Source organism: Salvelinus alpinus, chromosome 21, assembly GCF_045679555.1.
Source record: "Salvelinus alpinus chromosome 21, SLU_Salpinus.1, whole genome shotgun sequence".
Classification (NCBI taxonomy): domain Eukaryota; kingdom Metazoa; phylum Chordata; class Actinopteri; order Salmoniformes; family Salmonidae; genus Salvelinus; species Salvelinus alpinus.
Window position 1 is genome coordinate 50882655 of NC_092106.1, and position 15437 is coordinate 50898091.

The window sequence follows — 15437 nt, forward strand, 5'->3', positions numbered from 1 at the left end:
TATGGAGTATTAAAGGAGACATCTACAGATGAAACATTATGGAGTATTAAAGGAGACACCTACAGATGAAACATTATGGAGTATTGAAGGAGGCACCTACAGATGAAACATTATGGAGTATTAAAGGAGGCACCTACAGATGAAACATTATGGAGTATTAAAGGAGACATCTACAGATGAAACATTATGTAGTATTGAAGGATGGCTGGGTAGGCCAAAATGTGATAAATATGCCATCTTTAATAAGTTATTTCTCAGTTATGCTTTTAGATACAAATGTCAAATATATGTCAACAATCCTTCCTCCAAAGGATCATTCTATTGATTATATTTCATAAAAATCCACAAAATCATGGTATTTCTGTTGTCCTGGTTTCGTTAGGAATCACCTTATCAGTATCCTTGAGGGCATCTTGTCTCGCGTTTAAGTATGGTTCAGGGAGAGGTAGATTTAGCAATGTCTTCTGGAATGTGTGTCAGAGAGAGTCCAGTACATTTGTCATTCAGTGTTGACCTTTTATAGAGGTATAATGTCTGTTATAGAGAGTTATAATGTCTGTTATAGAGAGTTATAATGTCTGTTATAGAGAGGCATAATGTCTATTATAGAGAGTTATAATGTCTGTTACAGAGAGGTATAATGTCTGTTATAGAGAGTTATAATGTCTGTTATAGAGAGTTATAATGTCTGTTATAGAGAGTTATAATGTCTGTTATAGAGAGTTATAATGTCTGTTATAGAGAGGCATAATGTCTGTTATAGAGAGTTATAATGTCTGTTACAGAGAGGCATAATGTCTGTTATAGAGAGTTATAATGTCTGTTATAGAGAGGCATAATGTCTGTTATAGAGAGTTATAATGTCTGTTATAGAGAGTTATAATGTCTGTTATAGAGAGGTATAATGTATGTTATAGAGAGTTATAATGTCTGTTATAGAGAGACATAATGTATGTTATAGAGAGGCATAATGTCTGTTATAGAGAGTTATAATGTCTGTTATAGAGAGGTATAATGTCTGTTATAGAGAGGCATAATGTCTGTTATAGAGAGTTATAATGTCTGTTATAGAGAGGTATAATGTCTGTTATAGAGAGTTATAATGTCTGTTATAGAGAGTTATAATGTCTGTTATAGAGTTATAATGTCTGTTATAGAGAGGTATAATGTCTGTTATAGAGAGGTATAATGTCTGTTATAGAGAGGTATAATGTCTGTTATAGAGAGTTATAATGTCTGTTATAGAGAGTTATAATGTCTGTTATAGAGAGGCATAATGTCTGTTATAGAGAGTTATAATGTCTGTTATAAAGAGGCATAATGTCTGTTATAGAGAGTTATAATGTCTGTTTAACTTCAGTTTTAACACTGTTTAGTGAATGAGTGTCTCTGCAACAATGACCCTATTTCACACACAGGAGGGAAAAGTCAGAAGCTTGAACTAAAATGTCAAGTAGTCCAAGACCTAATATGCTAGTGTACGTTTAGCATAGACGCTAAGATGCTAGTGTACGTTTAGCATAAAAGCTAATATGCTAGTGTATGTTTAGCATAGAAGCTAAGATGCTAGTGTACGTTTAGCATAGAAGCTAATATGCTAGTGTACGTTTAGCATAGAAGCTATGATGCTAGTGTGTGCTTAAGGCGTCGGCATGCTTCAGTTCGGCTAGGTGAACTGAACGAGTGTCCCTAAAAGACCTTCGCTTGAAAAGCAAGAATAAAGCAGCATTAGTACTGTTTGTCCATTTTGAGATGCCGTAGCCAAAAAATTTACTAAATTAATCTAAGATAACTCAAGAAATCTGTCATAAATTTTAGACGTTTTTGCAGAGGAGATTTTAGTCACACAATTTTACATAACATGTTTTGCATGAAAACGAGTCCTCTCTCTCGTTGAATGTCAACAAAGACTTTATTGAAGAATCCCTACTGTTGACCAATCACCGACGAAGGGGCGTAGACTTCGGCTTGCCTCCAGAAAAAATTATGTGCGCCCGAACAGCCAAAAATCTAAAACCTCACAAAATGTTGTCATAATATATGCACAAACTCCTCCAAACTATTTCAGCTGGGAAGCACGTGGATGCCTTTAGTGTAGATGCTAAGATGCTAGCGTACGTTTAGCATAGAAGCTAATATGCTAGTGTACGTTTAGCATAGAAGCTATGATGCTAGTGTGTGCTTAAGGCGTCGGCATGCTTCAGTTCGGCTAGGTGAACTGAACGAGTGTCCCTAAAAGACCTTCGCTTGAAAAGCAAGAATAAAGCAGCATTAGTACTGTTTGTCCATTTTGAGATGCCGTAGCCAAAAAATTTACTAAATTAATCTAAGATAACTCAAGAAATCTGTCATAAATTTTAGACGTTTTTGCAGAGGAGATTTTAGTCACACAATTTTACATAACATGTTTTGCATGAAAACGAGTCCTCTCTCTCGTTGAATGTCAACAAAGACTTTATTGAAGAATCCCTACTGTTGACCAATCACCGACGAAGGGGCGTAGACTTCGGCTTGCCTCCAGAAAAAATTATGTGCGCCCGAACAGCCAAAAATCTAAAACCTCACAAAATGTTGTCATAATATATGCACAAACTCCTCCAAACTATTTCAGCTGGGAAGCACGTGGATGCCTTTAGTGTAGATGCTAAGATGCTAGCGTACGTTTAGCATAGAAGCTAATATGCTAGTGTACGTTTAGCATAGAAGCTATGATGCTAGTGTGTGCTTAAGGCGTCGGCATGCTTCAGTTCGGCTAGGTGAACTGAACGAGTGTCCCTAAAAGACCTTCGCTTGAAAAGCAAGAATAAAGCAGCATTAGTACTGTTTGTCCATTTTGAGATGCCGTAGCCAAAAAATTTACTAAATTAATCTAAGATAACTCAAGAAATCTGTCATAAATTTTAGACGTTTTTGCAGAGGAGATTTTAGTCACACAATTTTACATAACATGTTTTGCATGAAAACGAGTCCTCTCTCTCGTTGAATGTCAACAAAGACTTTATTGAAGAATCCCTACTGTTGACCAATCACCGACGAAGGGGCGTAGACTTCGGCTTGCCTCCAGAAAAAATTATGTGCGCCCGAACAGCCAAAAATCTAAAACCTCACAAAATGTTGTCATAATATATGCACAAACTCCTCCAAACTATTTCAGCTGGGAAGCACGTGGATGCCTTTAGTGTAGATGCTAAGATGCTAGCGTACCTTTAGCATAGAAGCTAAGATGCTAGCGTACCTTTAGCATAGAAGCTAAGATGCTAGCGTACCTTTAGCATAGAAGCTAAGATGCTAGTATACGTTTAGCATAGAAGCTAAGATGCTAGTATACGTTTAGCATAGAAGCTAAGATGCTAGCGTACGTTTAGCATAGATGCTGTAATTTCGCACAACGAGATATAGACCTTTAAACTGGGAATTAAACTCCAACAACATATCAACCACCAGCATAGATGCTGCTGCCATAACCCAATACTCACACAAACATGAATATTTACATTTGTACTGTCAAAATGTAGCATATCTCTCTCTCTCTCTCTCTCTCTCTCTAGGTTCCTGTGAGATTGGCTGGGCCTACTACTGTACGGGGGCCGGGGCCGCTGCTGCAATGCTGCTGTGTACCTGGATGGCCTGTTTCTCAGGGAAGAGAAAGAAGCAGTACCCTTACTAGATGAACCAGCTGGGGGAGGGAGGAGGAGAAGGGGTACCCCTACTAGATGAACCGGCTGGGGGAGGGAGGAGGAGAAGGGGTACCCCTACTAGATGAACCGGCTGGGGGAGGGAGGAGGAGAAGGGGTACCCCTACTAGATGAACCGGCTGGGGGAGGGAGGAGGAGAAGGGGTACCCCTACTAGATGAACCGGCTGGGGGAGGGAGGAGGAGAAGGGGTACCCCTACTAGATGAACCGGCTGGGGGAGGGAGGAGGAGAAGGGGTACCCCTACTAGATGAACCGGCTGGGGGAGGGAGGAGGAGAAGGGGTACCCCTACTAGATGAACCAGCTGGGGGAGGGAGGAGGAGAAGGGGTACCCCTACTAGATGAACCAGCTGGGGGAGGGAGGAGGAGAGGGGGTACCCTTACTAGATGAACCGGCTGGGGGAGGGAGGAGGAGAAGGGGTACCCCTACTAGATGAACCAGCTGGGGGAGGGAGGAGGAGAAGGGGTACCCCTACTAGATGAACCAGCTGGGGGAGGGAGGGGGAGAAGGGGTAGCCCTACTAGATGAACCAGCTGGGGGAGGGAGGAGGAGAAGGGGTACCCCTACTAGATGAACCAGCTGGGGGAGGGAGGGGGAGAAGGGGTAGCCCTACTAGATGAACCAGCTGGGGGAGGGAGGAGGAGAAGGGGTACCCCTACTAGATGAACCGGCTGGGGGAGGGAGGAGGAGGGAACCAGCTGGGGGAGAGAGGAGGAGAAGGGGTACCCCTACTAGATGAACCAGCTGGGGGAGAGAGGAGAAGGGGTAGCCTGACTAGAAATTAGATGCGAAGGAGGACCTTTACTAGAAGAACATCCCAAATGGCACCCGATTCCTTATAGAGTGTGTTTCCTTGACCAGAGCCCTATGGCCACTGGGGGATAATACTGCACTATAAAGGGAGTAGAGTGGCATTTGGAAGGCAGCCTATAGGAGCCACTTGGTGGGAGGAAAGAGAAGAGACAGGCCTATAGACTACTGCAGGCTACTACATAGTCCTACAGACTACTACATACTACTACATGCTACTACAGGCTACTGCAGGCTACTACAGATTACAACATTGTCCTACAGACTACAACATAGTCCTACAGACTACTACAGGCTACTACATGCTACTACAGACTACTGCAGGCTACTACAGGCTACTGTAGGCTACTACAGACTACTACAGACTACTGCAGGCTACTACAGGCTACTACAGGCTACTGCAGGCTACTGTAGGCTACTACAGGCTACTACAGGCTACTGCAGGCTACTACAGGCTACTACAGGCTACTGCAGGCTACTGCAGGCTACTACAGACTACTGCAGGCTACTACAGGCTACTGTAGGCTACTACAGACTACTACAGACTACTGCAGACTACTGCAGGCTACTACAGGCTACTGCAGGCTACTGCAGGCTACTGTAGGCTACTACAGGCTACTGCAGACTACTGCAGGCTACTACAGGCTACTACAGGCTACTACAGACTACTGCAGGCTACTACAGGCTACTACAGACTGCGGCAGGTTTCTACAGACTACTACAGACTACTGCAGGCTACTGCAGACTACCACAGACTACTGCAGGCTACTACAGACTACTACATGCTACTGCAGACTACTACAGACTACTACAGACTACTGCAGGCTACTACAGACTACTACAGACTACTGCAGGCTACTACAGACTACTACATGCTACTGCAGACTACTACAGACTACTGCAGGCTACTACAGGCTACTACAGGCTACTACATGCTACTACAGACTACTGCAGGCTACTACAGGCTACTTTAGGCTACTACAGGCTACTACAGATTACTGCAGGCTACTACAGGCTACTACAGGCTACTACAGGCTACTACATGCTACTACAGACTACTGCAGGCTACTACAGGCTACTGTAGGCTACTACAGACTACTACAGACTAATACAGGCTACTACAGACGACTACATTTTACTACAGGCTACTACAGGCTACTGCAGACTACTGCAGGCTACTGCAGGCTACGGCAGGCTACTACAGACTACTGCAGGCTACTACAGACTACTACAGACTACTGCAGGCTACTACAGACTACTACATGCTACTGCAGACTACTACAGACTACTGCAGACTACTGCAGACTGCTGCAGGCTACTACATGCTACTGCAGGCTACTACAGACTACTGCAGGCTACTACAGCCTACTACAGGCTACAGTAGCCTGCAGTAGCTATTGATGACAGATAACAGCTACAGGCTATAGTATACAATCAAAAGCACACTGAGTGACCTGAAGTGTTCTGCTCTGATCATGATGGGACCCAGGTCAACCCAGGTCATCCCAGGTCAACCCAGGTCAACCCAGGTCATCACACCAGGGCAGAGACAAACTGACTGCTACAACTGCAGTACAAGACAACACACGTCTTCAGAAGCTTAGGCATCATTCTTCCTCTTCCTAAATGAACAATGTAACTCCTTGCGTCCACTTTCATATGCTCTGCGCCACATGGGACAGGTCATCAGACAGACCAAGGCAGAGACCGACTGCTAGGACTACAGGACAAGACAGACCGAGGCAGAGACTGACTGCTAGGACTACAGGACAAGACAGACCAAGGCAGAGACTGACTGTTATGACTACAGGACAAGACAGACCGAGGCAGAGACTGACTGCTAGGACTACAGGACAAGACAGACCAAGGAAGAGACTGATTGTTAAGACTGCAAGAAAAGACAAAATGTACAACAGTAAACAAATACCGTCTTAAAAAACGGATCTTATTGTTCTGTTATGACTGCAGTCAGACAAAACTGTTCTTATTCCTCATCCCTGACTGTCCTTATTCCTCATCCCTGACTGTCCTTATTCCTCATCCCTGACTGTTCTTATTCCTCATCCCTGACTGTCCTTATTCCTTCTCCCTGACTGTCCTTATTCCTCCTCCCTGACTGTCCTTATTCCTCCTCCCTGACTGTCCTTATTCCTTCTCCCTGACTGTCCTTATTCCCCCTCTCTGACTGTTCTTATTCCTCATCCCTGACTGTTCTTATTCCCCCTCTCTGACTGTTCTTATTCCTCATCCCTGACTGTCCTTATTCCTTCTCCCTGACTGTCCTTATTCCTCATCCCTGACTGTCCTTATTCCTCATCCCTGACTGTCCTTATTCCTCATCCCTGACTGTTCTTATTCCTCCTCCCTGACTGTCCTTATTCCCCCTCTCTGACTGTTCTTATTCCTCCTCCCTGACTGTCCTTATTCCTCCTCCCTGACTGTTCTTATTCCTCCTCCCTGACTGTCCTTATTCCTCATCCATGACTGTCCTTATTCCTCATCCCTGACTGTCCTTATTCCTCATCCCTGACTGTCCTTATTCCCCCTCTCTGACTGTTCTTATTCCTCCTCCCTGACTGTCCTTAATCCTCCTTCCTGACTGTCCTTATTCCTCCTCCCTGACTGTCCTTATTCCTCCTCCCTGACTGTTCTTATTCCTCATCCCTGACTGTCCTTATTCCACCTCCCTGACTGTCCTTATTCCTCATCCCTGACTGTCCTTATTCCTCCTCCCTGACTGTTCTTATTCCTCATCCCTGACTGTCCTTATTCCTCATCCCTGACTGTCCTTATTCCTCATCCCTGACTGTCCTTATTCCTCATCCCTGACTGTCCTTATTCCTCCTCCCTGACTGTCCTTATTCCTCCTCTCTGACTGTCCTTATTCCTCCTCTCTGACTGTTCTTATTCCTCATCCCTGACTGTCCTTATTCCTCCTCCCTGACTGTTCTTATTCCTCCTCCCTGACTGTCCTTATTCCACCTCCATGACTGTCCTTATTCCTCATCCCTGACTGTCCTTATTCCTCATCCCTGACTGTCCTTATTCCCCCTCTCTGACTGTTCTTATTCCTCCTCCCTGACTGTCCTTAATCCTCCTTCCTGACTGTTCTTATTCCTCCTCCCTGACTGTCCTTATTCCTCCTCCCTGACTGTTCTTATTCCTCATCCCCGACTGTCCTTATTTCACCTCCCTGACTGTCCTTATTCCTCATCCCTGACTGTCCTTATTCCTCCTCCCTGACTGTTCTTATTCCTCATCCCTGACTGTCCTTATTCCTCCTCCCTGACTGTCCTTATTCCTCATCCCTGACTGTCCTTATTCCTCCTCCCTGACTGTTCTTATTCCTCATCCATGACTGTCCTTATTCCTCATCCCTGACTGTCCTTATTCCTCCTCTCTGACTGTCCTTATTCCTCCTCCCTGACTGTTCTTATTCCTCATCCCTGACTGTCCTTATTCCTTCTCCCTGACTGTCCTTATTCCTCATCCCTGACTGTCCTTATTCCTCATCCCTGACTGTCCTTATTCCTCATCCCTGACTGTTCTTATTCCTCCTCCCTGACTGTCCTTATTCCCCCTCTCTGACTGTTCTTATTCCTCCTCCCTGACTGTCCTTATTCCTCCTCCCTGACTGTTCTTATTCCTCCTCCCTGACTGTCCTTATTCCTCATCCATGACTGTCCTTATTCCTCATCCCTGACTGTCCTTATTCCTCATCCCTGACTGTCCTTATTCCCCCTCTCTGACTGTTCTTATTCCTCCTCCCTGACTGTCCTTAATCCTCCTTCCTGACTGTCCTTATTCCTCCTCCCTGACTGTCCTTATTCCTCCTCCCTGACTGTTCTTATTCCTCATCCCTGACTGTCCTTATTCCACCTCCCTGACTGTCCTTATTCCTCATCCCTGACTGTCCTTATTCCTCCTCCCTGACTGTTCTTATTCCTCATCCCTGACTGTCCTTATTCCTCATCCCTGACTGTCCTTATTCCTCATCCCTGACTGTCCTTATTCCTCATCCCTGACTGTCCTTATTCCTCCTCCCTGACTGTCCTTATTCCTCCTCTCTGACTGTCCTTATTCCTCCTCTCTGACTGTTCTTATTCCTCATCCCTGACTGTCCTTATTCCTCCTCCCTGACTGTTCTTATTCCTCCTCCCTGACTGTCCTTATTCCACCTCCATGACTGTCCTTATTCCTCATCCCTGACTGTCCTTATTCCTCATCCCTGACTGTCCTTATTCCCCCTCTCTGACTGTTCTTATTCCTCCTCCCTGACTGTCCTTAATCCTCCTTCCTGACTGTTCTTATTCCTCCTCCCTGACTGTCCTTATTCCTCCTCCCTGACTGTTCTTATTCCTCATCCCCGACTGTCCTTATTTCACCTCCCTGACTGTCCTTATTCCTCATCCCTGACTGTCCTTATTCCTCCTCCCTGACTGTTCTTATTCCTCATCCCTGACTGTCCTTATTCCTCCTCCCTGACTGTCCTTATTCCTCATCCCTGACTGTCCTTATTCCTCCTCCCTGACTGTTCTTATTCCTCATCCCTGACTGTCCTTATTCCTCATCCCTGACTGTCCTTATTCCTCCTCTCTGACTGTCCTTATTCCTCCTCCCTGACTGTTCTTATTCCTCATCCCTGACTGTCCTTATTCCCCCTCTCTGACTGTTCTTATTCCTCATCCCTGACTGTTCTTATTCCCCCTCTCTGACTGTCCTTATTCCTCATCCCTGACTGTCCTTATTCCTCCTCCCTGACTGTTCTTCCTATATGCACAATATATGGACCAATCTCTCTTTGTTTCACTGTCATGTACCTAACTATCTCTTTTTAAAGAACGTGTTCTTTCTCTCCATGTCTCTGGATGTTGTGGTTTAGTGGTACAATAGTCGAGACCTGTGATTCTTCCATTGGTATTGTGGAGCGTTTCTGTATTTGTTATCATATTTTTAAAAAAATGCAATAATCTCCATGATGTAAAAAAGCAATCCAACCTAGGCTACTCCTTCCTGAATACAGCCTGCTCAGATCCCAAAAACGCCTCATCGTTGTTATGGGTTAACATATTCTCTAGATACAGTATATACAATGAGTTGTACGATAATGTACATTTTATCATATTAGCATATGTTTTGTATACACATTTCAAGTAAGTCCTCGTTGTTATTTCTCCGCTGTGTGTAAATAAATGTTGTTTATCTAAATATACAGTATTTAGTATGTCCATTTTTTTTTTACATAATATTTTCTTGTCAACGTTTCCTGAACTAAAGCAAAGAGCAGTGCATCCATTCACTGATGTTATTGCTGCTCTGTGACTCTCTAGGTTGCGTCTAGGTTGTAGGAACGTCACAATCCTGACTTTAAAGCTGAGGGGGTGAGGCTGAGAAAATGTAACCATTCACACGTTCATCCGTTGAACAGCAGGAAATACTGTATACTAGATATACTCGGCGTACTGGGAGTAATTCTCTGTCTCCGTCCCAAATGACACCCTATATATACAGTGCACTACTTTTGACGAAGGCTCATATGGTTCTGTTTAAAATGAGTGTACCATATAGGGAATAGGGTGCAATTCCAAAGTAGTGTACTATATATAGGGAATAGGGTTCCCTTTTAAAGTAGTGTACTATATAGGGAATAGGGTGCCATTCTAAAGTAGTGTACTATATAGGGAATAGGGTGCCATTTGGGATGCCTCCATGATCACACTTTAGAAGGTAACAGGCTGCAGCAGTAGAGAATAGAAAGGTTTATTGATGAGATATAACACCTGACCTCCAGCGTTCAGTCAATCAATATTTATTCGATCAGGTTTACTAAACCTTCACTTGCTAGCTTCACATCCACAAAGACCCTATTTAGTGGCTTCCTTTCCTCTTTACCGTGGCCACTGCCCAAGCCTGAAGCGGGGTTGTTTCATACGCTTACAGTCCACACTCAACGTTTCCAAACGGCCAAACATTCAATGAGATCCAGGGATATGGTGCAACAATTTTTTTTTATTCTTCTTATATCTAACAAAAAATTATTCTCCAATCAATTTAAAGCAGAGATTACTTGAAATGCAAATACATAATATGACCTGTCTGTCTGTCTGTCTGTCTGTCTGTCTGTCTGTCTGACTGTATGGTCAAAAAACTATACCGCTCCCACGTCTAGCAAGGACTCCTCCCCCCCGAAGGCCCAACTTCCTGCCTTTATACTAACACACTTAACACAGTACAATGAATGGGCAAGAGGGGGGGCCAAACACTAAGTTACACTAATAACAAATGAATATATCTCAATCAGGTAAATATAAATCATAAAGGTACGTACCTAATATTTCATCATATACATTAATATTTAATATATTTACACAAATGTACATGGAGCTCAGTATGTTCAGTCTTTTATACAAATATGTCCAAATCGGCTCTAACACCCTACTTACTATAAAACGGAGAGGATTGCCCCCCCCCCTCAGTTGTTTTGAAGAGTTATACCACTCTTGAAATGACAATGGCTCCGTTCGTATACTTGGATATACTGCGTATTGGGGAGGCAGGTAGTCTAGCAGTGAAGAGCGTTGGGCCAGTAACCAAAAGGTCGTTGGTTCAAAACCCTGAGCCAGCGAGGAGGTGGTGAAATCTGCTTTTCTGCTCTTGAACAAGGCAGTTAACCCCCTCATCAACTGCTCCCCGTCGATTTAAAGGCAGCCCTCTGCACCTCTCTGATTCAGACACATTTCGGTTGAATGCGTTCTGTTGTGACTGACTAGGTTTCCCTGTTGATTATATCTACGGATGAAATGACATCTTCTGCCTGTCCTGTTTTTACAAAGGAATGGAGAATGAGACAGAATCAGGGATTAGCAACATTGTGTGGTGCATTATCTGACTAACACAAGTCCTGTATCATCCCTGCCTCCCTCCATCCATCCCTCCATCCATCCCTATCCCTCACAGAACCAGTAAAGCACACATCTTTTTTTATGTTGGTATTGCATGCATGTTGCGTAGGCTTCCCAGTGCTGTGTTCCATGCTGCGTAGGCTTTCCAGTGCTGTGTTCCATGTTGCGTAGGCTTCCCAGTGCTGTGTTCCATGCTGCGTAGGCTTCCCAGTGCTGTGTTCCAAGCTGCGTAGGCTTCCCAGTGCTGTGTTCCATGCTGCGTAGGCTTCCCAGTGCTGGGTTCTATGCTGCGTAGGCTTCCCAGTGCTGTGTTCCATGCTGCGTAGGCCTCCCAGTGCTGGGTTCTATGCTGCGACGGCTTCCCAGTGCTGTGTTCCATGTTGCGTAGGCTTCCCAGTGCTGGGTTCTATGCTGCGTAGGCTTCCCAGTGCTGTGTTCCATGTTGTGTAGGCTTCCCAGTGCTGGGTTCTATGCTGCGAGGGCTTCCCAGTGCTGTGTTCCATGTTGCGTAGGCTTCCCAGTGCTGGGTTCCATGTTGCGTAGGCTTCCCAGTGCTGGGTTCTATGCTGCTGGTACTCTACTCCTGAACCCTGGATGATGGTACTCTACCCCTGAACCCTGGATGATGGTACTCTACCCCTGAACCCTGGATGATGGTACTCTACCCCTGGATGATGGTACTCTACCCCTGAACCCTGGATGATGGTACTCTACCCCTGAACCCTGGATGATGGTACTCTACCCCTGGATGATGGTACTCTACCCCTGGATGATGGTACCCTACCCCTGAACCCTGGATGATGGTACTCTACCCCTGGATGATGGTACTCTACCCCTGAACCCTGGATGATGGTACTCTACCCCTGAACCCTGGATGATGGTACTCTACCCCTGGATGATGGTACTCTACCCCTGAACCCTGGATGATGGTACTCTACCCCTGAACCCTGGATGATGGTACTCTACCCCTGGATGATGGTACTCTACCCCTGAACCCTGGATGATGGTACTCTACCCCTGAACCCTGGATGATGGTACTCTACCCCTGGATGATGGTACTCTACCCCTGAACCCTGGATGATGGTACCCTACCCCTGGACCCTGGATGATGGTACTCTACCCCTGAACCCTGGATGATGGTACTCTACCCCTGAACCCTGGATGATGGTACTCTACCCCTGGATGATGGTACTCTACCCCTGAACCCTGGATGATGGTACCCTACCCCTGAACCCTGGATGATGGTACTCTACCCCTGAACCCTGGATGATGGTACCCTACCCCTGAACCCTGGATGATGGTACTCTACCCCTGAACCCTGGATGATGGTACTCTACCCCTGAACCCTGGATGATGGTACTCTACCCCTGAACCCTGGATGATGGTACCCTACCCCTGAACCCTGGATGATGGTACTCTACCCCTGAACCCTGGATGATGGTACTCTACCCCTGAACCCTGGATGATGGTACTCTACCCCTGGATGATGGTACTCTACCCCTGAACCCTGGATGATGGTACCCTACCCCTGATCCCTGGATGATGGTACTCTACCCCTGAACCCTGGATGATGGTACCCTACCCCTGAACCCTGGATGATGGTACTCTACCCCTGAACCCTGGATGATGGTACTCTACTCCTGATCCCTGGATGATGGTACCCTACCCCTGAACCCTGGATGATGGTACTCTACCCCTGAACCCTGGATGATGGTACTCTACCCCTGAACCCTGGATGATGGTACCCTACCCCTGATCCCTGGATGATGGTACTCTACCCCTGAACCCTGGATGATGGTACCCTACCCCTGAACCCTGGATGATGGTACTCTACCCCTGGATGATGGTACCCTACCCCTGGATGATGGTACTCTACCCCTGGATGATGGTACTCTACCCCTGAACCCTGGATGATGGTACTCTACCCCTGGATGATGGTACTCTACCCCTGAACCCTGGATGATGGTACTCTACCCCTGAACCCTGGATGATGGTACTCTACCCCTGAACCCTGGATGATGGTACTCTACCCCTGGATGATGGTACTCTACCCCTGAACCCTGGATGATGGTACTCTACCCCTGAACCCTGGATGATGGTACTCTACCCCTGGATGATGGTACTCTACCCCTGAACCCTGGATGATGGTACTCTACCCCTGAACCCTGGATGATGGTACTCTACCCCTGGATGATGGTACTCTACCCCTGAACCCTGGATGATGGTACCCTACCCCTGGACCCTGGATGATGGTACTCTACCCCTGAACCCTGGATGATGGTACTCTACCCCTGAACCCTGGATGATGGTACTCTACCCCTGGATGATGGTACTCTACCCCTGAACCCTGGATGATGGTACCCTACCCCTGAACCCTGGATGATGGTACTCTACCCCTGAACCCTGGATGATGGTACCCTACCCCTGAACCCTGGATGATGGTACTCTACCCCTGAACCCTGGATGATGGTACTCTACCCCTGAACCCTGGATGATGGTACTCTACCCCTGAACCCTGGATGATGGTACTCTACCCCTGAACCCTGGATGATGGTACCCTACCCCTGAACCCTGGATGATGGTACTCTACCCCTGAACCCTGGATGATGGTACTCTACCCCTGAACCCTGGATGATGGTACTCTACCCCTGGATGATGGTACTCTACCCCTGAACCCTGGATGATGGTACCCTACCCCTGATCCCTGGATGATGGTACTCTACCCCTGAACCCTGGATGATGGTACTCTACTCCTGATCCCTGGATGATGGTACCCTACCCCTGAACCCTGGATGATGGTACTCTACCCCTGAACCCTGGATGATGGTACTCTACCCCTGAACCCTGGATGATGGTACTCTACCCCTGAACCCTGGATGATGGTACCCTACCCCTGATCCCTGGATGATGGTACTCTACCCCTGAACCCTGGATGATGGTACCCTACCCCTGAACCCTGGATGATGGTACTCTACCCCTGGATGATGGTACCCTACCCCTGGATGATGGTACTCTACCCCTGGATGATGGTACTCTACCCCTGAACCCTGGATGATGGTACTCTACCCCTGAACCCTGGATGATGGTACCCTACCCCTGAACCCTGGATGATGGTACTCTACCCCTGAACCCTGGATGATGGTACTCTACCCCTGAACCCTGGATGATGGTACTCTACCCCTGAACCCTGGATGATGGTACTCTACCCCTGGATGATGGTACTCTACCCCTGAACCCTGGATGATGGTACTCTACCCCTGGATGATGGTACTCTACCCCTGAACCCTGGATGATGGTACTCTACTCCTGAACCCTGGATGATGGTACTCTACCCCTGAACCCTGGATGATGGTACTCTACCCCTGATCCCTGGATGATGGTACCCTACCCCTGATCCCTGGATGATGGTACCCTACCCCTGGATGATGGTACTCTACCCCTGAACCCTGGATGATGGTACCCTACCCCTGGATGATGGTACTCTACCCCTGAACCCTGGATGATGGTACTCTACCCCTGAACCCTGGATGATGGTACTCTACCCCTGGATGATGGTACTCTACCCCTGAACCCTGGATGATGGTACTCTACCCCTGAACCCTGGATGATGGTACTCTACCCCTGATCCCTGGATGATGGTACCCTACCCCTGGATGATGGTACTCTACCCCTGAACCCTGGATGATGGTACTCTACTCCTGAACCCTGGATGATGGTACTCTACCCCTGGATGATGGTACCCTACCCCTGAACCCTGGATGATGGTACTCTACCCCTGAACCCTGGATGATGGTACTCTACCCCTGAACCCTGGATGATGGTACTCTACTCCTGAACCCTGGATGATGGTACCCTACCCCTGAACCCTGGATGATGGTACTCTACCCCTGAACCCTGGATGATGGTACCCTACCCCTGAACCCTGGATGATGGTACTCTACCCCTGAACCCTGGATGATGGTACCCTACCCCTGAACCCTGGATGATGGTACTCTACCCCTGGATGATGGTACTCTACCCCTGATCCCTG

General features: G+C 46.8%; 1 protein-coding gene across 1 annotated transcript in view; it reads left to right on the forward strand.

Annotated features, from left to right (window-relative positions):
- Positions 1 to 9719, forward strand: part of LOC139548435 (LHFPL tetraspan subfamily member 6 protein) — a 185526-nt gene extending 175807 nt beyond the window's left edge. The window contains exon 4 of the mRNA XM_071358132.1: positions 3549 to 9719. Within this exon, the coding sequence (XP_071214233.1) occupies positions 3549 to 3667 (119 nt within the window). The 3' untranslated portion in view covers positions 3668 to 9719. The remainder of the gene's footprint in view (positions 1 to 3548) is intronic.
- Positions 9720 to 15437: the final 5718 nt, after the last annotated feature.